The 22819-nt window shown below is 46.8% G+C and overlaps 1 protein-coding gene across 1 annotated transcript in view; it reads left to right on the top strand.

Moving 5' to 3' along the window:
- The first annotated feature begins 2970 nt into the window (after nt 1-2970).
- Nucleotides 2971-22819, top strand: part of FUBP3 (far upstream element binding protein 3) — a 55788-nt gene continuing 35939 nt past the window's right edge. Inside the window, exons 1-2 of the mRNA XM_040632073.1 lie at nt 2971-3114; nt 16452-16557. Coding sequence (XP_040488007.1) covers nt 3031-3114; nt 16452-16557 — 190 coding nt within the window. The 5' untranslated portion in view covers nt 2971-3030. The remainder of the gene's footprint in view (nt 3115-16451; nt 16558-22819) is intronic.

Raw genomic sequence — 22819 nt, forward strand, 5'->3', positions numbered from 1 at the left:
ATTTGCAATTTTGACCATTTTAAATGTACAACTCAGTGGTACCAGGAATGTTTGCGTTGTTGTAGGACCATCACCACCATCCACCTTCAGAACTTTCTCATCGTCCCAAATGGAAACTCTGTTCCCATTAAACCATAACTCACTGTAAATATTCACTTACCATATGACTCAGCTATTTTACTCCTGGGTATTTACCCAAGAGAGATAATAGTAGTATGTCCATATAAAGACTGACAGTCAAATGTAATTACAATAGCCCAAATCAGAAACTGTCCAAATATCCACTAACAAGTAAGTGGATGAATAAATTGTGGTATATCCATTCAATGGAATACTACTAGGCAACAAAAAGGAATGAACTATTGAAAAACAGCACACCAAGGATGAACCTCAAAATAATTATGCTGTGAAACAACTCAGAAGAGTACATACTGTGTGCTTTCATTTACATAAAATTCTAGAAAACACAAACGAATCTAGAATGACAGAAAACAGATTGGTGGTTGATTGTGGCTGGGAGGCCAGTGGAGTGGAGGCTGAATTGTGGAAGGGTAGGGTGGAGGAATCAGAAGGGCGCATGAAGAAACTTTTGGTGGTGGTACATACATTTGCAACCTTGATAGTAATGATGGCTTCACAGGTGTGTATATACGTGAAACAAAATCAAAGTATACATACTCCTTAAATATGTGCAGTTTGTTGTATATCAAATTTTCATCAATAAAGCTGTTTCAATATATACTAGATGCTAGAGACAGTGAGTGGTGCCTTCAATATTTTAAAGAAGAATTATTTATAATCCCGAGTTCTGTAACTAGCTAAACTGTTAATGTTATTCTAGTGGAAGAGACAAATAATAAATAATTGCACAGTGATTTAAAATCAATTGTGATAAATGTTAAGATGATGAAGTCCAATGTGTTAGTAGAACATATAATTTTGGACTTGACCGGGTGTGGGTCACCTTCCTCTTATGTGCCCTCAGAAATAAGTGAGTTGCCCAAAATTATTCAACCAGTGAGAGAGGGAGAATCAGGACCTTGTCTTCCTACTTAGGCAGTCTGTGTCTTTGAAATATGCCTTTAAGTTTGGGCCAATAACCTTGTTTTCACTATTCATACTCATAGGAGAGCCAGCTAGAATTTGGATTAATTAACATACTCACCTCTGATTTTTTAAAAAATATTCAAAACGCAAGCATCATGATATTAGGTCAGTAAAACCATCCCCATTTCTGAAGGTTGATGCCTATCCTTGAGTTTTACAAACATAGCACAATTAAAACAGAACACACACATGATTGCCCACAAATAGGTGTGTTGCCGTGTGGGTCCTGCCTCATGACAGCCCTTCACCAGCAACTGCAACACAGCCAACTGTGTGCTTTCCTACATGGGTTGAAACATTTGTCTGAAAGTGATAATCTTCAATCTTACAGTTTTGCCAAATTCTTTTATTTTACCACAATCTAGGAATTATCCCAATTTGGTATTATTCAATTCAAAATAAGTTTTCTTGCCAGCTATGTGTCAAATTCTAGGGACACAGGGAAAAATGAGACTCAGTCTCTGTCCTAAAGGACCTCAGTCTGGTAGTGAAGTCATTAACAAATGAAGAACTATTCTTTGATTACTGGCCAGTTTTTCTTCACACTTCTTTCCAAAAACCCAAAGCTCTCCTAGCGTGCTGACACAAAGGATCATCAAAGAAAATCACAGTATATTTTACTTCTTAATTTCCTTTTTATTTATTTTAAAGATTTATTTTATTTATTTTACCGGGGGGGAGGGGCAGAGGGCAAGGAGAGAGAAACATAAGCAGACTCCATGCTGAGTGCAGAGCTCAAGACAGGGCTCAATCCCACCACCCCGAGACCAGACCTGAGCCAAAACCAAGAGTCTGATGCTCAACCGACCACGCCACCCAGGCACCCCTTAATTCCCTTTTTAGTGCTTATCTCCCTTCCTAACTTCAAGAGGGGCATAAAATGCTTGACATGATTCTCCATTAAAATTCAACTCCTTGGCACCACAGGACTTGGGAAATATTAATTGTAAGGGTAATCTTGTTAATCAAAAGATGGGAGCCCCCACCTTGGACCTGCTACTAATAGGATGTGTGTCAAAGCCCCAAAGCCTTGTTTCTTTTCCAGGGGTTTTGTTTGCTCATTTGTAAGATCCACCTCAAAAGCTCAAAGTGTGTTCCAGCACTAAGATTCCTTTCTTTGCTTTGCAGTGTCTATACCTAGTTAGTACCATTAAGAAAGTTACTTAAGTATTCCAAGAAGCCTCCTTGCTGTAGGGTTTTGACTCAGCAGGCATGGAAGCAATGATGGTCCTGTTCTATCTCCTGTTTCCCCAGAGTCCCGGGGTTTGAGAAGGAGTGTGTAAGAGGGCTTTCCAGTGGGAGCGTCCTTCCAGAGCTGTGTCACCAGGCAATCCCAGGTATGGCGTAACCCACTCTCTGTGCAATCTCAACTCCGGCCCGGTTCGCTCTGCAAACGCTGGAGAAACTGACATTTCGTAGTGCTGCCCCTTGCCATTTCAAAGAGCTCAGTCCCAATATTTCAAACCAATGGCCTTTCCTGGGAGGGGCTGCCAGGGTCAGGTTTTTAGTGAACCAGGGCAGCTTGGGTGCTGTCTTGGGAAAAACCACATCACTCCTCCCTGGGTTTCCAAACAGCCGAGAACCGGACACCTCGGGCCACATTCGAGCCTTAGGGCCTGTCACGACATCATCCACGGGCCTGGCCCAGATCTGGTCTGGGGACACACAGATACCTGCTTCTTGAGGCCGGACAGCTACCTCCCGAGCTGGACACGCCCACGCGCCCACGGCCCCGCCTCCACTTCCGGCCGGGCCATGATCACATGCCCTGACCCCGCCCCACAGACGCGGCTCCTCTCGCGCCGAGCGTCCCGGCTTCCCTTCCGCCGGAAGTGGGGCGACTTTCCCTTTCCGGCTACGGGTCCCCAAGCGGAGCTGGAGGCCGGACGGGGGAGCCGAGCGGCGGCGGCGGCGGGGGCGGTAATGGCGGAGCTGGTGCAGGGGCAGAGTGCTCCGGTGGGGATGAAAGCCGAGGGCTTCGTGGACGCCCTGCACCGGGTCCGGCAGGTACGGGTGCGGCCGGCTGGCGGGAGCACGGGAGCCCGAGGCGGGGCAGGGCCGGGCCCGATGGGGAGGAGGGGGTCGGGCCTGGGGGCGGGAGGCAGCCAGGGCTGACGCCTCAGCGGGGCTTGGCCTTTTCTTGGGGCTCTTGCAGCCGGAGGAGCCGAGGGTTGAGGCGCCACCGCGAGGCCCAGGAGCAGCCTGTCGGGCGGCTCTCCTAGGTGCAGCCGCTGGGAAGGGGTTTGCCCGGGTTGCTTGGCCCCACCGCGCCCCCACGCCCGGGCTGGACCTGCAGGGCATCCAGCGTGGGCTTCTGAGGTTCGCGAGGGGTGGGGGCTGGGGAGCTCACGGTGAGGACCCGGGTGTAGACAGAAAGCGGCCGTCTCAGGCCCTGTAGCTTCTTAAAACTTAGAAAACATCGTCTTCGGACTTCCTGTATTCGGAGGGTGGAGCGGCAGGAATTCGAGGGTATTTTACTTTTGAAGTTACTCTTGGAGAGGGGAGAGAGGAAGATGTTAAATAGGTGTGGGTGGTCCACAAGACGTAGAAATCCCTTACGGGCAATAGGTTCCTCTCTCCGGGAGGATGTGATATGGCCTCATCCCAACAGTGAAACCTTGCCACCTGACAGTGTCGTGCATTTTGCCAGAGTTAAATAACTTGGGTTTTAAGAGGTTGCAAGCTTCCCTGGAGAATGAATATGGGACCTGCCAGAAATACTCTGGCTTCTGGCATGGTGCTTAGAGCAGAATGTGTCCTTGTATCGTGTGTAAAACTTACAAGTTAGCTGTGACACTTAAACCTTTGCTGCTGAGTGTCTTATACTCATCATCTCTTCCTATTTAATTGTAGGCGTACTAACTGACACCTTAAAAGTTGGGCTATAACTAATTACTGCTTGATTCCTAACAGAAAGCCACAGGACTCATTGTATTAGAAGAAGGTCTCCACTTGGTCGCTTGAAGATATGGTCTTTACATCTCTTTCCAGTATTCCAGGGGCGGGAACCCTACCTGATTCCCAGATACTGACTTTTCATTTTAATACTGATGCTCCTGTAGACATTATATTGGATCCCAGAACTTTCCAAACCTGTGGTTCCACCTAAAATTTTATCCGATGACTTGTTACTTACTGCCTAGGCGTCAACCGGTACAGTAGTGAGTATCCATCTTACTTAGACTTCAGAGCCAACCAGTGGCTGTAATGGATGAATATGCCATCCAGCTCCCCTTGCACCACTCTGCTTGCCGGCGTGTTTCACTGCTCTCCTCTACAGTACAGGGTCCTGAACCTTGTTTCTCACTGGCTACTAATATGTAATGGCTTTCGCTTTGTGCTGATATGTGACAATCACCTGTTGGCCTTCTCTATCCAGGAAGAATTGTAGTCACTACCCTAAAGAGCTCAGATCCTCAGTTTGCAGAAGGCCTGTAGTTGAACATAAAATGAATTTTGAACCATTGAGAAGACTTTCTGCTTCTCTTGAGCCAGTGGTTGAACTCATGTTCTTGGACAACCTGCTCAAGAGGGAGGGAGACCCTCTGTTAAATGCTGACCTAATGTGGATTGTTGAAGCAGTGGTGTTTACTACTAGCAAAGAAAACTTCATTGGAAATGTTCCCAGCTCTGAAATGCACCATTGACTGGAGCAGTAATAAGCCCAATGGAGACAGTGCTGTAAGTGTATTACTTCTGAATATTAACAGCTGGAGGTCGATACTATCTCCAAGGATTTGATGGCCTTTAAAAACTAAAGAAAAAAACAGGTTTGTGGGTAATTTTTAGGTTTATTTATAGATTCGCATTGGGCAAGAATGGAATGTTAGAAATTGAAACTGTTGTATGCTTTATTATAGTAAAGCGCACCGCGATGGGTCGTGTATTATTGGGGCATCCGGATGATGATGGTTCTACTTCGTTGTACTCACAGCATGTTGCAGAAATGTGCTTTTTCCCTCTCTGGTAACTCGAAATAAAAATACGGTATTTCTGTATTTCAGTGATTGCAAATCTCCCCCCCCCCCCAATGTGTCCTCATAAACACCAGCAATGGTCTAGAAAGCCCTCAGGAATTTGTTAGGGAGCAGTAGCTGTCTTGTGCTCAGTTTATCTAGAAAATCGTAACAGAGTCCGAATCGACCCTGCTGGGGTTTGAACCCACAGTTTCTATTAAGTCAGGTATGCAGAGCCCAGTACCGAATCCACTAAGCTTCCTGCCTGGCATCTTGAAGCCTCCTGCATATCCTTTGGACTCTTTCCAACATAGGGAACCTGTTGTTACTCTTCGTTTCCTCTGAGCGTGGTATTCCTAGATCAGAAGGGAGTCTATGAAGATGTCGTGTAAAATGTAAAATTTTCCGCAGCAGCATGAAGTTCCGTGAGTTAACAGTGCTTGGCACAAACGAATAATACAGCTGTTCCGTAGGCAAGTATACAAGTGTAGAAGTGTGGTCTGATTCAGTCCCATGGATGAAGATTTAAGACTGCTGGATATTAAAACACGTTCAGTTCTCCAAGACATTGGCAGGTCAGCAAAAATAAGTTTTTTAAAGTCACCATTTAGAGAGAGCAGGATCCTGTGAAGGGTGGGATGTGGACTCGAAGCTGGAACAGGCGAGGCCGTCCTCTTCCGCAGCCACAGTGCCCTTCTACCCCGATTGTCTGTCCCGGTTACTGGAGGACCTCACAGAGATTATGGATAAGTAGGTACCACTCTGTTCTGTTTGGTTTGTCTATTCTAAAGACAGAAATGTTCCCAGAACGCCCGCCGCCGGTGGTTCCGTGGCCCCCGTCACGTAGCGCACGCATTTGCGTGCTAACAGGACAGTGGAACACCACAGTGTCTTACAGATTCCCAGCAGCCTTCCCCAGGTTGTCCAGCTGTGTGCCAGTCATTGCCTAAATAGAAGAAGTTCTCTGGCCTAACTGCTAATGCTTTTCAGGACTTTAAGCCTCTGTTTCTATCTAGACCCAGTCAGTGCCTTGTGTTGCACGACTCTGGGGTATCCTTCACATAAACACGGTGTAATGGGTGCCGGTCGGAGTTGGGCATCATGGTGGTTCAGCACCCAAATGACTGTGACCAAGCCCCTGTGGAAGCAACAGGAAGGAACCTTTTGGCAGTTCCGTAGGCCCAGAACATGCTCTTCACCAGCACTTTATCTTGGGAAATGTTCATTGGCGTGAGGTCTCAGAATTTCCTCGGTCCTCCCAAGAATGCCTCCTAGTGCTGCTGTCTGGCGCTTGGAGCCTAAGCAGTAGATGATTTGGCCTGTGTGCCGTGTACAGGCACAAAATTGCCTTTACGAGAATGTACATCCACCATTAAAAGAAAAAGCCTTTGTTCATTGGCTCTTGGTCACTCCCCGAGAGAGACTGCCTTTGCTTCCTTAATACATGATGCTTCTGACTCATGGCAAATGTGCTGAGCGCTCCATTGACTCCAGCTGTATGCCCCTGAGATTATCTCCTACACACCCAGTTCCAGTAGCTCAAGTCATCGATTCACGAGGGACTGACTCCTGAATGTACATTCATTGTTGCTTTCTCAAACACTTGAAGAAAACCAACGTCTGCAGGAAATCTGTGGGCAGCTCCTGTATCTTCGCTTTGATGGGACCCAGCGGCATGCCCTTTATAGCGGGAGTGAGTCCTTGTGAAAGGGTTTTGGTGATGGGACTGAGCCCATTTGGATCTCTGCTTTCATGGAAGCGCTGAACTTCCTATTCGGTGTTGAAAAGTAGATAGTACATGCACGCTCTGTTCCACTCAGTGTCTCTAAGGTTTTTCTCATTTCCATCAGAGACTTCTTTATCTTTCTTTTAAGATCTGATAGCCCACATGTAGCATCAGACTTTGGTTTCTCCTGAAGTCCCGTTTATTCTGTACATACAAATTGGCCAGAGCAGAGTTCTCAAACCGGTGGCCCATGGGCTGAAGAAGGCTCACGGTGGGTCTGCAGGCATGCTTTGTGTGATCCCACACAATGGCAATACTTAGAAACTAGTATGGTTTCACATAAAAATTGGGATCTCTAGCTTCTCAAGAAAAGATCTGGCCACACTGTTCCCACATTCTGGAACGGCAGTACTCCGCAGGAGCGGAGAGCAGCTGCCCCTTTACACGGGGCATTGACTCTGGGTTGCCATTGGGATGCCTAATCAACAACTTTTTCCCCCTCATCCTTTTCCAGATTGTGAGTCCATCATCTCTGGTTTTTATTTGAAATTTCGAATGGAAAGAACGGTGTAGGGAGATTTAGGAGACCTGAGTCTCTTGCGAGTAGCTGTTTGACCTTGGGCTGGGTCAGCCATTCCCAACACTTGATCTACAGGCTGTTCGTGGATCTTCCACGGAAAAGGAGTCTTGGACAGATACAGTTGGGGAATTCGGGGTCAAGTAAAGGTGAATCGGCTTTTTTAATGCAGGACTTCTTAGAACCTTTAATATGCTTGTGGGTATTAAGTCCTATAAGAGTTTGGGATGTGTGTTGTAAATATCCTGAAGTTATGTAATTTCATACTGTCATAAAACCGAGTCACATTCTACAGATCAAATTTCAGGAAATGTTGAGCTAGATAATCTCAATAGTTCCTTCAAGCCCTCGAACATTCCGAGCTGTCATCTAGCTAGATCTGGGGAAAAAAAAAAAATTGGCCCTATCATTTTGGTTCTTTTGCTTCCTATTATGTTATATTGGGCATCTATTCGAACTCCTCTCTCCCCAACTTTTCTGTGCAGTCCTTTTACTCTGTTAAGAGTCACATCTCTTGAAAATGTTTTACATTTAGGGTTTTGTTATCAAGACAGTTGGGAAAGAATAGCCAATACTTCTTTTAGAGGCATAAACCATACTTTATCCTCATACCAGCTAATAGCAAATCACTTGCGAGACTGAGTCGTGTTAATAGAAGTAGTGATGTGATTCTGATTGCCTGCCGTTGTTTGAAGATGTGCTGACTCCAGGGCCTCCTGCCTGCGTGCTGGGCCAGTGCAAAGATAAGGCAGACAGGTTTGCAGCTGGTTTCCTTTTACTGTGGGGTTAGTCCTCACAACAGCCAGGTGAAATAGGACCAGGGTTCTAATTCTCCTTTTATATTTGAAATTGATGAACCAGAGGGAAATAAAGCTGTTTTCTCAGAGGCACACAAATAGTTAATATACACAGTTGTTTTTGGATCACTGTCGTCTGCGTTCTGAGGACTTGGTTCCTTCCCAGAGGTAGCGGGTAACTTTCCATCTCTGAGGCATCAGAATCTGAACAAAGCATCGAGGGGATGCTGGTGGAATTAACTGAGACTTGGGGTAGAAAACAAATGGACCTGTCATCTTTGGGCCCTCTGGAGGTCCCAGCTGGAGCAGTATTTCAGCTTAGAGCTTCAGCTGGTCGTCTTAGCATTTTGCCTTCAGATGGGCTTCTCCAGATCCACTTTAAATTTAGCAAACCTTTAAGCACTACTTCTTTGTGTCAAGCACTTTGCTATGCATTAGGGAAGTTGCACTTCAACTTCCTGGAACATGGACCTTTTTAAAACTCTTGAAAATTTTGAACCTTACCTCAGGAATATTTAAATAGTTTTATATGTAATTTCAGGAGGTTTGTGAATTCTCTAACGCTAAGCCCTGGAGTCCCCAGTTAAAAAACACTTTGTCCTAGCCGTACCGAGGATTGAGACAAGTCTGCCGTTCAGAGAGCTCCCTACAGCGGGGAGACAGTATAACCAATAACTTTCTCAGTGAGTTACAGTATTTAGAGGTAGTTTATAAAGTGCTTTGCAAACACAGAGAAGGGAGTATTAATTACTGCCCAAATGTGGGTGGCATGAAGCTGTCCGGAAAAGCTGCTCCGAAGAGCCGTGCCTTATTTGATTGGCATGTAGAATTCCTTGTTTTGGTTAATGCCAGTAAATAGGGCAGGATCAGCCGGGGCCCCATCTCTAATGACAACAATAGCTGGCATTCATTGAGCCCCTGTTGCGCTGGATGCCAGGCAAGGACTTTCATATATGTTCTCTCACTTGATGGTCACTAAGTCCCCGGGGGGTAGTACAGTAGTCCCCCCCTATCTGCGGTTTCGCTTTCCGGGTTTTCAGTTACCCGTGGTCAGTCGCAGTCCAGAAGCAGTTGTCCCTCCTCCTGACCTAATGTCAGAAGGTCAGCAGTAGCCTGACACTACCTCGCAGGCCTTCTGCCGTTCATCTCACGTCATCACAAGAAGAGCGAGTGCATGTGGCGTCTTGATAGAGACGCCGCATTCACATAACAGTTTTTATAGTGTGTTGTTATAATTGTTCTATTTTATTTTTGGTTATTGTTAATCTCTTACTGTACCTAATTTATAAGTTAAACTCTATCATAGGCATGTATGTATAGGAAAAAATATAATACATAGAGGGTTCAGTACTGTCTGTAGTTTCAGGTATCCAGAGTCTTGGGATATCCTCCGTGGATTGGGGGGGGGGGGTACTGGACAGTGAAGTGCTTATTAAGTCTTTGGATTTGGGGCATGTGGGGTGGCTCAGTTACTAAGCGTCTGCCTTCGGCTCAGGTCCTGATCTCAGGGTCCTGGGATTGAGCCCCACATTGGGCTCCCTGCTCAACAGGGAGTCTGCTTCTCCCTCTTCCTCTCCCTCTGCCCCTCCCCGTTGCTTGTGCTCCCTCTCACTCTCTCTCAAATAAAATTAAAATCTTAAAAAAAAAAAAAAAAAAGACTGGATTTAGCCCATGTGAGTTCAAGTTCTGGTTCTGCCACTTACTAGCTTAGTGACTGGGCAAGTTCTTTAGCTTCTTTAAGCCTTAGTTTCTTCATCTGGAAAATGGAGGTCATTGGTGGTTGTAATAATTTTTTTTAATAGCTAATAGAAGTTAGGAGGTTCCCCTTGGGAGGTGAGGGTAAGTAGTGACTGAAGGGGGCACGAGGCAGACTTTGGGGCCCCAATAATGTTTTGTGTCTTGATCTTGATGCTGGTTATACAGGTGCTAGTGGGGGGACAGTCAGTGAGCTGTAGACTTACGGTCTGTGTGCTCGTCTGTGTTATTATGCAATAAAAGATTATAAATAGCAAACATTTCTTATTTCTTACCATGTGCCCAGCATCATTCTGGGGGCTTTATATTGTTGTCTCATTATCCCCATGGATATAATTCCAGGCAGATGGGCTCCCAATCCCCCAATAATAAGAAGAGTAGCTACTTTTTTTTTTTTTTTTTTTGAGAGGAGTAGTTACTTTATAAGGTCGCCATGGAGATGAACTGAGGACACCATCAGGCACTTAGCAAGTGTGCAATAAGTCTGATACACTACTGTCCGCAGTGTGACCTCTTAGGTAGTGGGAAGCCGAACTGGGACTTGCTCTTACGCATCAGACTCCAGAACCTGCCATCTAGGACTTGATCTCAGCCACTGGGCTTAAGCGTGCAGGTTACATACTGTGTGCGTCTTCCCGCCGTGGGGAGCAGAGACTTTCTGTCCAGCCCATGTATTCTCCAGGGCCTAGGCAGGGTCACTCAGGTGACTGTGGAGCAGAAGTTCCCAGGAAGCACGTTGAGTTCCTGCTCCCTCGGAGGTCGTGTGAGCTTTCAGCTCTGCTTGCTGGATCCGGGAGAATCAACAGTAGCTGTATTTAATAGTATGGACACGGGATGTGGATGACTTGGCATTCAGATGGCTTTGCCTGTTTCTGTTGAGTATAATGTTTTAATAAATGTAAAGCTGTGGAGATATCCAGAGCTTCCTCTTCAGATTTATGAGGCGAACTACTTCGATTATAAAACTTGTCAGAGAATTTTAGTTGCAAAAATGTACGCTGGGAATAATCGCTATGTTTCCTAAGTTTAGTGATTTGTGTACCAGCTTTATGATTTTTGCCATATCATTGAACCCTCAGTGTTTGTTTATTTAATATTTTTAAATCTTTTTAAAATTTGGATTTATTTAAAATATTTTTTAAAGGAAACTAAATCACTATTGTAAGTGAAAAACTTTGCCAGGCAAGAAGGTAACTGTAAGAGACATTAATATATATACACATATAAATTTAACTGTAACACACACACACGAGTCTAAAAACGTTTATCCGTGCACCCCCCAAAATGCCTGCATACTTCTCTTTGGAAAACACTGGTGTAGCCTGTCCCTGCCCTTTACAGGCGAGAACCCCAAGGAACAAGGCCACTGAAGGTCTCACCTGAGGTCATACACCGGAAGAGCTGGCTGGAATACCAGGACCATTGGCTGACTCCTGGTTCAGTGCTCCCCTCCTTGCTTCCACTAACTGTTCAGAGTCGAGGTCAAATGTCTGTGATGTTGACTTACAGCTCATCTATTACGGTGCCTAACATAGCACAGGCAGTGAGATAACACATTTTCTTCCTGGCCTCTCCCCAAAAAACGGGGGAAAGGGACTCGAGTGGCTAAAAAATCAGTAGCAGAGTCCTCTCAGGGCAAGGACAGGAGTGGCCTTGGTTTTGTCGGGCTATCCTGGCTTCAGGGAGTCTCTTGTTTTCTGGCCTACACCATTATCAGCTGAGAATGCACCTCACTTCCCTTACGCAGCTACCCTTCAGAGCGATCAGTTACGGTGTGAGGAATTGTTTGAGCTCTATGCCCTGGAAATCGTTAGGTTTTAAGTCCTTGGGAAATGAAATATGTTTAATAAAGTATTCGGTGGAAGAAGGGAGGTGCCTAGTGTTGTGGGTAATAGCACAGGCTAGAGCTAGGCAGGCTGGACTTAAGTAGGGCTCCTGCCACTTCGGAGGTGTGTGACTGTGGGCAGGGCACTCAGCTGCTCTGAGCCTCGCTTTCCTTGTCTTAAAATGGAAATAATACCAACCTCCTGGAGAATCACTGTGACGAATAAATGAGATAGAATATTTAAAGTGCTCTTCCTGGGGCACCTGAGTGGCTCAGTCCGTCAAGCAGCTGCCTTCGGCTCTGGTCACGATCCAGGGGTCCTGGGATCAAGCCCCGCATCCTGCTCTCTGCTCAGCGGGGACCCTGCTTCTCCCTCTGCCTCTGCCCTCCCCCCTGCTTGTGCTCTCATTCTTTCTCAAATAAAAATCTCTAAAAAAAAAAACAGTCTTAACTATTTAAAAAGTAATAAAATGCTCTTTGCAGAGTGCCCAGCACGTAGTAAACACTTACTAAATTTTAACTCATTATTTTAGTAGACATTTAAATTCATTTTTTTTTTTAAGATTTTATTTATTTATTCGACAGAGAGACAGACAGCCAGCGAAAGAGGGAACACAAGCAGGGGGAGTGGGAGAGGAAGAAGCAGGCTCCCAGCAGAGGAGCCTGATGTGGGGCTCGATCCCAGAACGCCGGGATCACACCCTGAGCCGAAGGCAGACGCTTAACGACTGAGCCACCCAGGCGCCCCCTTAAATTCATTTCTTAAAACAAGGTTGGGGGCACCTGGGTGGCTCAGTCGTTTAAACGTGTGACTCCTGATCTCAGCTCAGGTCTCGATCTCACAGTTGTGGGTTCAGACCCCACGTCAGGCTCCACCCTGTGGAGCCTACCCAAAAAATAAGGTAAGGTTGCTTTTGTATGAGTTAAAGAATACATTGTTTCTTTACAGAATATTTTATGTACAGTGTACTGTCCATGTGAATTATGATACAATTGTGTATTGTATTGTTAAACTCCTGTTTAACATTTGTTCAGCCAGGGTTCAAATGCAGTCTGTCGACTTCAGGGCTACACCTCTTACCCAGTAGCGTGTACTGCTTTTCTCTTAGTGGAAATTTCCCAAATTATAGATAACTGAAGTAAACATGACTTAAGAACAAATCTGAAAGCCTCAGCCTTTAATCAAATTCAGGAACAGGAAACTATTGTAACATTTTTAGCGTATCAGCTTTGGGAAAAAATGACATTCCAGCAACATGCGAAACATACTGTATAAAGGAAGGCCAAAGACGCAGGAATAACATTCTAGCTGCTTTGGAAAGAAGGAAAAAGATCTGGAAGCAAAGAAGTATCATCAGAAGGGAGCAGGGAGCGTGCCTAATGTGTCGAGTTGATGTTTAGGGTTCTGTGGGAGTCGTTTTACATGTACGCTGTAGGGGGACTCTGATAATCACGAGCCCTTGTACCCCTTTCTTTGTGCTTTGGGGTCATCTTCACCATCTGCCGGGAACATTTTGGGCCGTTTTTAAAAGCAGCTGGGCCAGTAATCCTGAAAACCCCCACATCAGTCATTTACCAGTTTATTGTAGCAGATGCGAGAGTGTGGAGCACGAGCCACGGCAGTGTTCTCTCCTTTTAATCTACCTGCTTTACCAGCTGGGTCCTTAAAGGTCACGTTTGCGTCTTAAGTAAGTAGCCAACCTCCATAAACTTATCCAAAACAAACATGGAAAGCAAGATCACAGCCAGCGGTAGAGTGCTGTTAGGCCGGGCTTGTACAGCAGTTTGCTTTAGAGCAAATGGCCTCTCGGATACAGGAGGTTGGGTCTCTATCAGCAGTCTTAGTGTTTTAATTATTTACTGCTACTAACATTTTTTTTTATTTTAAAGATTTTATTTATTTATTCGACAGAGATAGAGACAGCCAGCGAGAGAGGGAACACAAGCAGGGGGAGTGGGAGAGGAAGAAGCAGGCTCATAGCAGAGGAGCCTGATGTGGGGCTCGATCCCATAACGCCGGGATCACGCCCTGAGCTGAAGGCAGACGCTTAACCGCTGTGCCACCCAGGCGCCCCATACTACTAATATTTTTAAACAAGCACCTGTCCAGGTGCCATATCTCTAGCCTAGGCAGGGACTGGCAGACTTTAAAGGTCCGTATAATAAACGACCGGTGTAGAGGCACCTGGGTTGCTCAGTTGGCTAAGCGTCTGCCTTCAGCTCAGGTCATGATCTCCAGGTCCTGGGATCGAGCCCCACATCGGGCTCCCTGCTCAACGGAGAGTCTGCTTCTCCCTCTCCCTCTGCTTGTGCTCTCTCTTTCTCAAATGCATAAATAAAATCTTTTAAAAAATAAATAAATGACCTGTGTAGGCCCTGTATACCATACGGTCTTGGTGCAATTCCTCAACCAAAAAAAATGTGTGTGGCTGTATTCTAAAAAAAACTTTATTTATGAAAGCAAGTGGGTCACCAGCTGTAGTTTGCTGACCCCTCACCTAGAATATCTCCTAAATGGTCTTCCTACTCTTGTCTCCTTAGGATCTATTTTCCTTGTCAAGGGGAGCTTTTGAAAACATAAACCAACATGTTTCTTCCCCTAGTACACCTCGCTTCCTGTCACCCTTCCTATAAAATCCAAGCCCTTGCCGTGACCTAGAGCCCTAGGGAACCGGCCCTTGCTTTTGTCTTGGAACACATCTAGTTCCCTCTATGCTCGTGATGTTGACTTCTCTCTTCTGGACTCACACCTACCAGGTTGGCTCCTGCCTCAGGGCCTTTATACAGGCTGTTCCCTCTGTCTGGAATGTTCTTCCTTAGATTTTTGTATAGCCAGCTCCTCCTAATCCGTTAGGTCTTAGGTCACACAACCTGGTGTGCTCGCAGTGGCCTTCCCTGATCACCCTGTTTCAGGCAGCTCTCCAGAGTGCGCTACGGCATTATCTTCTCTTATTTGCATAATGCTTATTACCAGCTGAAATGATCAGTTATTGGTTAGCCCGTTACTCCCCACTGACTGCTGACTCAGAGTAGGGGCCTGGTTCGTTCGTTCTTTCTTTCTCTTTCTTTCTTTCTTTCTTTCTTTCTTTCTTTCTTTCTTTCTTTCTTTTTTTCAGAGGGAGAAAGAGTTGAGGGGGGCAGGGGGAGAGAGGGAATCGGATTCTTTTTTTTTTTTTTTTTTTTAACAGCCAGCGAGAGAGGGAATACAAGCAGGGGGAGTGGGAGAGGAAGAAGCAGGCTCCCAGCAGAGGAGCCTGATGTGGGGCTCGATCCCAGAACGCCGGGATCATGCCCTGAGCTGAAGGCAGACGCTTAACCGCTGTGCCACCCAGGGGCCCCAGGGGGAGAGAGGGAATCTTAAGCAGACTCCATGTCCAGCGCGGAGCCTGATGAGGGCCTGGATCTCATAACCCTGAGATCATGACCTGAGCTGAAATCAAGAGTCGGACACTAACGGACTGAGGCACGCAGGCGCCCCGGGGCCTGGTTACTCTTGTTCACCACAGGAGCCCCAGTGCCTGGACAGAGCCCGGCACGTAGTAGCACTCGACGTTGGCTGGATGAGTTGCCTTATTTTAATAGCCATGCCATGTGCCAAGTGCTTTCTAGTTTACAAAGCTCCTTTGTGTTGAGAGTATGTTGTTAACTTTCCCCAGACTCTGCAGCGGGGGCTTGTCCAACACCACAGAACTAGTAAACCGGAGGGAGAGACCTGACCCCAGATCCCTGACATTTAGGTCCTGCCTTGGGGTTTCAGTGTCATGATTATCTTGGGTGGTTTATTTGTTTAAGGTCATATATGTTGGTCCCAGAGGGTCTCAGACTTCTGGGCACATTTGGACAAGCTCAGGAGAACTACCGCTGAAGACTGTCTCTGTGGGACAACCCTTCTCTCTGCCATTTAATCCACCCCTACTTATTAAGCTTAACTTAGGGACTAACATTAAGAGCAGTGGCTATAAATATTCTTTTGATTAAATGAAAGCATTGACTTATGAAGATCACATTTAATTTTCCACTGAGAACAAAGTAGGTAAATAATTCCCACATAGCATTCGTTTCTGGGGAAAAACACTTTAATAGCTATATGATCATTTTTGTAACTGATAAATAATAAAAATTGAAATAGCTCTCAGAGGTTATCTCACTTTCTCCAGTGCAGGAATCCTTCTAAAGTAGTCTGGACAGATGGTCATCTGCCCCCTGTGTGGACACTTCCAGCGAGGAGCAGCTTACTGGTTTAGAGCTCCATACGGGACATCATCACTTTATAGGCGTGGAAGTTATGGGATGGGTGTTTTCCTAACGAGTTGTCATGTTTGAGCAAACACAGCCTTTTAAGTAGTATTGGGGAGCTTGTTTCTTAAGGGAATGCTGTGATAAAAGTTTTTGAACGACGTTCTTCGTATTGTTGACCTCCTTTATTTTTCTTCTTAGAATGCGGTATACCTGTATTTTAAGTGATGACTTAAAAATACTAATTTGTAGAAGACAAACGTTCGGAAGTATTTTATATCTAAAGACGTTAAGGCCGAGAGAAAATTGAATTAGCAGTGAAAAGTGTTTGTCCCCTTGGTGACAATGCCTTCCATTAATCTAGGTCAGGGGGAGAAATGGGATAACAGGCCTTTTAAGAGGACTCTCATCTTTCTCCCTCACATGGAGCCAGGATTTGTTACTGAGTATTTAAATCTGATTCTCTCTGTAGATTGCTGCTAAAATTGATTCAGTTCCTCACTTGAATAATTCCACACCTCTAGTGGACCCCTCAGTGTATGGATACGGAGTGCAGAAACGGCCCTTGGATGATGGAGGTAAGTTGCAGTAAACGTCTTTGCCTTTCAGATGGTAGCGAACCTGCCAGTTAAGTTGGAGCTCCAGCCATTTCCTTAACAGCTCTCGCCAGCGTCTTTCTGAAGAGGAACGGAGGAGGGGGCCATATTGGGGATGATTTTTCTCCGCAATTCTCCAGCATTTGAGTTCTTATTTGCGTTGATAATACAGGAATGTTTTCAGCTGAGCAATAAGGTAAAAGACTCGGCCTTTGCGCATCAGCTCGGAAGTAGTTTGACTGATTGGAGAATTTTGTTTGATGTAGCCCTCCATTCTTCAAACACACACATGGAAATTGAAGTTCCCACTTTTCTCCAGAGAAAAGCTCAGATTTGGTGCATGGCCCTGAGGAAGCCGTGGCTATATCCTGACCTTAAAGAAAGGGCAAGGGGGTGGTGACCTCTCGGCAGTCTGCTGAGCTTTTCACCACTCCCGTTTATGACGGGCTGTCTCCAGAAGCGCCCGTCTTTCCTTCGCTCGTGTGTTTCCTTGTTGGTTTCGGTCTCTGCCTTCCTTCAGCCCCCTTTGAAGAGCCTGTCACCAGCACCTTGGCCAAGAGTATCTGTCAGGTGTGTGTGTACGGAGAACTCAGACTTCCTTGATCACATTTTGTGTCCTGCAAAGTATGACTATAAAAGGGAATCCGAAGTGTCCTAGTTCGCACATGAATGTGCCACGCAGTGGCTGAGTCCGCGTCCACCGTCGTCCTGCCCGTCTGCCTGTGCGCCCAACCGTGCGTGTATGCACGTAGCTCTACGGGGTATTATTAAGTGGGAAAAAATCAAGGTACAACAGTAGATACGGTGTAATTTCCTTTATCAAAAAAAGTGCATTTTGATGTATGTAGAAAAAAATAGAATGTGGTGTGACTGGTTTCTCACATCTCTTAGGGGATCCTAAAGGGGAGATTCCCATGGTTTTTAAATGCGCTAACCTTTTTGGAATAACTGTATTGGGACACAGCGTGAAGATTTTAAGGGGGCTGCTCTCCTCTGGGTGTCAGAGTTTTTGTCTATTTAAAGGAGCACACACACAAAATCTACCCCAGAGCCATTGGAACTAAGGTGACCATTTAGACTGCTACTCCAAAATGGTACACTGTGATCTTTTTATATTTGACTGGTGTTAGTGATTTCTTAGAAGAAATATGACCGATTGCATTATCTGCATTTTTGCCGACCTGAAAAACTGTAACGCAAAGTGACCTTTTTACCTTTTCAGGGCAATCATGCTTCGGTTCCTCTTATGGGACATCGATACAGAAATAAAACTAAGTTGTCTGGCTCTGAGCACATGCCCCGGTAATGGACAGTCCCTCTGGCCCACTGTTTCCAGAAATCACGATCAATACCTTTCACAGCTCCCGCCTTGCTTGCACCCCCCGCGGGGTGGGAAGTGTGAAACCTGTGTGTGCCTGGCACAGGCGATCAGTGTGCCCTTTGCGTAAAGAGCGCCTAGATGTTTGCCAATAACACCGCAGGCACAGGGCCAACTTCTTCTCCCCTGAATCCACTGCACACCCATTTGAGAGAAATTCATGAGAGGCTCTGAGTTTACCGAGCAAGAGACCTCGGGAGCAGGCAGGTGTAGGGAGGGAGTCACGGGTAAGTCCAGACTCTCACTCGGAACTCCCGTTCGTTATTCTGGGGCGTATATTCCCCTCCGTTTTGAGAGCTGTAATTTTTTCCGTGTCTGCCTTTGGGGGACTGGGTCCTTGGAATCAGAAAACGAACACCGTTTCCCTTTTTCTTCCTTCTAAATATGAAGGCTCGTTACAGTAGGGAAGAACTGAGAACCTTCCTGTCTGGGGCCAACTCTCTGTCTTACATAACAGACTGTGTGAAGAACGAGAAACTTCCCTCAGGCTTTTCACACTGGGCATGACAGTTTGCTAGTGAGTCCTCTTCAGTGGAGTACCTTTCCAACAACAGAATCACGTCAATTGTCTTCCTCCAAGTTGGTCTCCACCTGTGGCGTCAGAGATGGGCCTTCGAGTTCAGAGAGAACTCTGGGCGTTGGGAGCGCGTTCAGGGCAGGCCGCGGTTGTCTTTGACAGGGGTAATGAGGTCACTGGGCCATTCCTCTTCCCTTGGATAAGTAAATATGTGAATCAATGGGTCCTGTCAAGGACAGTGATGATCGTGGTTACCCGACAGCTTCCCAGGGGTCACGGTCGTGCTATTCCTGAGAGGAGAGATTAGAAAAGCAGAGACGAACAAGCAGGAATTCCTGCCCTTTTTTCTGAGCAATAAAGATTTCCAAAGGCTTCACAGTTTTTCATTTGTTTGGTTTGCTCGGGTTTTTTTGACAGAAGTTCACCAGATCACTTCTCTAGCAGCTGGAACTTTCTCACTTTCCTGGGAAGCTGGATTCTTTAACCTCTCGAGGGTTGAAGCTCAGTCCCCTAGAAGTTTCTGCAGGTGTTACTTGGGTCTGTCTAAAGTGCTTCAACTTGTAAGTCAACCAGAGAGAACCCTTGGAAGCCTTGGGGTTTCTGCGGGACACTGAAATTTGCAAACAAGTACACGAATAGGAGGACAAAAACAAGTGAAATAAGGGAAAAGATTTGTTCTTGTTGTAGGAAGGGACCAGTTAGTTGTGTCCTAGGCAGTTTTGAACCGTCACTCTGTTGGCTTGGAGCCCAGCAAGAAGGGGTCAGAGCCCGGCTTTCCTTGCCTGCCACGGTGCCCTGACTTGGGCCGAACAGTCATTCCACTGCCCTCTGCTTTGGGTCGAGTCATTGTAAGTATTAGCATCTTCAGTGGGCACCCACGCTTCATAACAGTCTGCGAGGTGCACCCTGACAATTCGGGAATCTTCCTGCTGATCTCAGTGTGGCAGACAGCTCTTCCATCTGGTACTTACTTTCTGCTACAGCTAAGACCTCTCGCTGAAGCCAGTCTGACCAGTTCCATTCCTCCGTTCTAAGACCTGTGGCAGCTTCCGGTAACCAGGGGGGGTCCAGCCCTTCCTAACCTACCCTTCTACTCTGCCCCCCCCACCCCATTCTGCACTCTGCAGCAGCCTGGTCGTCTGTGTCGTCTCTTTGCTCTTCCTGAAACCCATCTCACCTCCCAGCTCTTTACCCAGCGAAGTCCTGCTCGGTCTTTAGGTCTCAGAATTGATGGGACATCCTCCCGAGAACCTGGCCTCATCCCCATCTTTCAACTTTCTTCAGTGCCTAGTGAGATGGCTCCTAGCCTCTACTCTTGCCCCCTGTTCTCCCTCTCTCCCCTGTCCCCCCCTTTCCCCTTTGCACACACCCACCTGACCAGAGAGTAAGCAGATCACATTCTGCTCTGAACTTCAAAAGCAGTTCATTTGTCCCCTTCCCCGGGCTCACGTGTACTTTATTCTGCAGATACCAGGGTCCGTCGTGTGTTTCTACTAGATTCTACGGGCCGTGTGATCTGGAGATGGGCTTTCCTTCCCCACCTCCCTTACGTAGTAGCTGAATAAACAGTTGATGCTGATGTTCTTTCTCTTCGTGTCCTACAATTAACGTTTAGAAAATTTTGTGAAGGGGCACCCGGGTGGCGCAGTTAGTTAAGCATCTGCCTTCGGCTCAGGTCGTGATCCCAGGGTCCTGGGATCGAGCCTCGCATCAGACTCTGCTCAACGGTGAGTCTGCTTCTCCTTCTCCCTCTCTGGTCTCTCTCCCTTCCGCTTGCTCTCAAATCAATAAATAAATAAAATTTTCAAAAAGAGAAAAGAAACAATTTTGTGAAAAGTAAAATCCAAATCAAAGAGAGTAGTATTAGCTAAGAGGCTTAGAAGTGCAAATTTTTTTTTTAAGATTTTATTTATTTATTTGGCAGATATAGAGACAGCCATCGAGAGAGGGAACACAAGCAGGGGGAGTGGGAGAGGAAGAAGCAGGCTCATAGCGGGAGAGCCTGATGTGGGGCTCGATCCCGTAACGCTGGGATCACGCCCTGAGCCGAAGGCAGACGCCTAACCGCTGTGCCACCCAGGCGCCCCTAGAAGTGCAAATTTTATCTGCATCAGGGGTTCGCATAACTTTTCTTCAAGGACCATACAGTAAATTTTTTTAGACTTTCAGGCCATATGGGCTCCGCGCCACCGACTCAGCTTTGCGGTCAGAGCTTGAAAGCAGCCAGAGACAATCGGGAAGCACAGGAGGCAGGAGCAGGGCTGTGTAGCTGGCCCTCAGGCCCTCGGTGTCTTCGAGGTTTCTGTACTGCTGTTGAGCTAGTCCCACGCCTTCTGACATTCTCTAGATGGCGTTCCTGGTGAGCGAAGGCAGAGGGGGTGAGTGTGCTCTCGCATGAACCACTTACAGGAAGATCGGGACAGAGTAGCACTGTGGCCCCCGCCGAGTTTTGTTTCAGCATCTGTGGCCCAGGACAAAGAGAAGGAGGAGACAAGAATGAGGAGGGAAGATTTTTTTTAAATGCACACTTTGCAAAAGAGAAGAGGGATGAGAGGTGCCGCTGCTAGGTAGTGGGGACGGCCAGGGTTCCTGCTGTGGGTGGCAGAGGCACGTGAACCACTACCTACGGCCCGCACCGCCTCTGGCAGGAGCCCACAGGGCCCAGAGTCTCTGCTTTGAAAAGAGAGAAACAGAATCCAACACGTGCTGGTACCGTCCCTGAAGGAGGAAAATGACGGAGGCTGCAGGGAGGAGGAGCTGAGACTAAACCTTAGTCCCTGAGGCCTGGGGGGCCGGGAGTGTTGTCCAGCAGTAGTCTTCAAGCAGGCGGAGTGAAGACCCCCCGGGGGAGGGGTTTCCAAGAGCCCTGTCCCAGCTCTCGCATTTATGCGCCCCCTCTTCCCTAAAATGGATCTCTCGGACAACGGGTCTGTGCTCGGACACCGTGCCCTTCTCATCTCCGTGTCCCCTGCCACGTTTCCCTTTGGTTCACGGTGGCGCATCATCATCCTCAGATGCCTCAAGAGGCGTGAGTCCAGGGTTCCGGGTGGGGCAGCCCCAGGCAACAAAACATGAGTCTTGGTAAGAAATACTGAAAGGGGGGCGCCTGGGTGGCACAGCGGTTAAGCGTCTGCCTTCGGCTCAGGGCATGATCCCGGTGTTCTGGGATCGAGTCCCACATCAGGCTCCTCACCTGGGAGCCTGCTTCTTCCTCTCCCACTCCCCCTGCTTGTGTTCCCTCTCTCGCTGGCTGTCTCTATCTCTGTTGAATAAATAAATAAAATCTTTAAAAAAAAAAAATACTGAAAGGGACAGGATCGGATTTTGATTTTTATTCGGGTAGCAACTCATCGCAGAGATTCAGATGGTCCCCTCCTCCCCATCCGTCCATCCGTCCATCTGTTTTAGGATTAAAATTTAGAAGTGAGTGGTCATCATGTGGGTGCATATTAACATGTATGTGTGAGTTGGAAAAAGGAAGTGAGATTTTTTTTTTCCCCTGGCAGAGTATGATCTGACGGCTTGATGGTCAGCTTAGCCCACTAGATACCACACACCGTAGCTCGAGATTATCTGCAGAAACGAATGAGCTAAGTGTGTAGCGTCGTGTTACAACAGAGACACAGCCGAAGCTTCTGTACACCTGTTCTTTGTACCTGTTAACCTAGGGATGACTTTTAGATGTTACGTTAGGAGAGGATTTATAGTTTTTCAAATCCTTTTAGGAAATGTGTGACCCTCAGTGCCCCTCTACCCTGGCCAGGTGTGAGACCCACCCAAGGAGCTTTTAAAAACCCGTCCGATGGTACAGCCTCTCTAGAAAACTCCCAGAATTAAGCATGTGCCCGCCATTCAGCCCACAGTTAGACCTGTTTATTCTCAAGAAACAAAAACCTGTCCACAGATCGTTGTAGCAGCTTTATTCGTAAAAACTCCAAACTGGAAACAGCCCAGATGTCCTTGAGCAGGCGAATAGCTAACAAAATGGTACAACCGTACGGTAGAACACTGCTCAGCAACAAAAGGAATAAGCTATTCATACACGCAACAATCTGGATGAATCTGCAGGTAATTCAGCTGAGTGAGAAAAGCCAATCCCCAAAGGTGACATACCGTGTGATCCCATTTATGTAACATTTTTGGAATGGAGAATAGATTAGTGATTGCCAGGATGTAGAGATGGAGCTGGGGGTGGGGGGCTGTATAGAATAAGAAAAGATCGCTGGAAGGAACCCAGAAGGCTGAATTCATTTTCATGTGGATAAGGAAACCAGTGTCTGGAGAAGTGGTTTGACCAAGGGCTGATGCCTGAGAAGGGGCAGAGGGAAGACTTGAACCTGAGTCTTTGT

This window comes from Ursus maritimus, unplaced genomic scaffold, assembly GCF_017311325.1.
Source record: "Ursus maritimus isolate PB19 unplaced genomic scaffold, ASM1731132v1 scaffold_17, whole genome shotgun sequence".
In the NCBI taxonomy this organism is placed as follows: domain Eukaryota; kingdom Metazoa; phylum Chordata; class Mammalia; order Carnivora; family Ursidae; genus Ursus; species Ursus maritimus.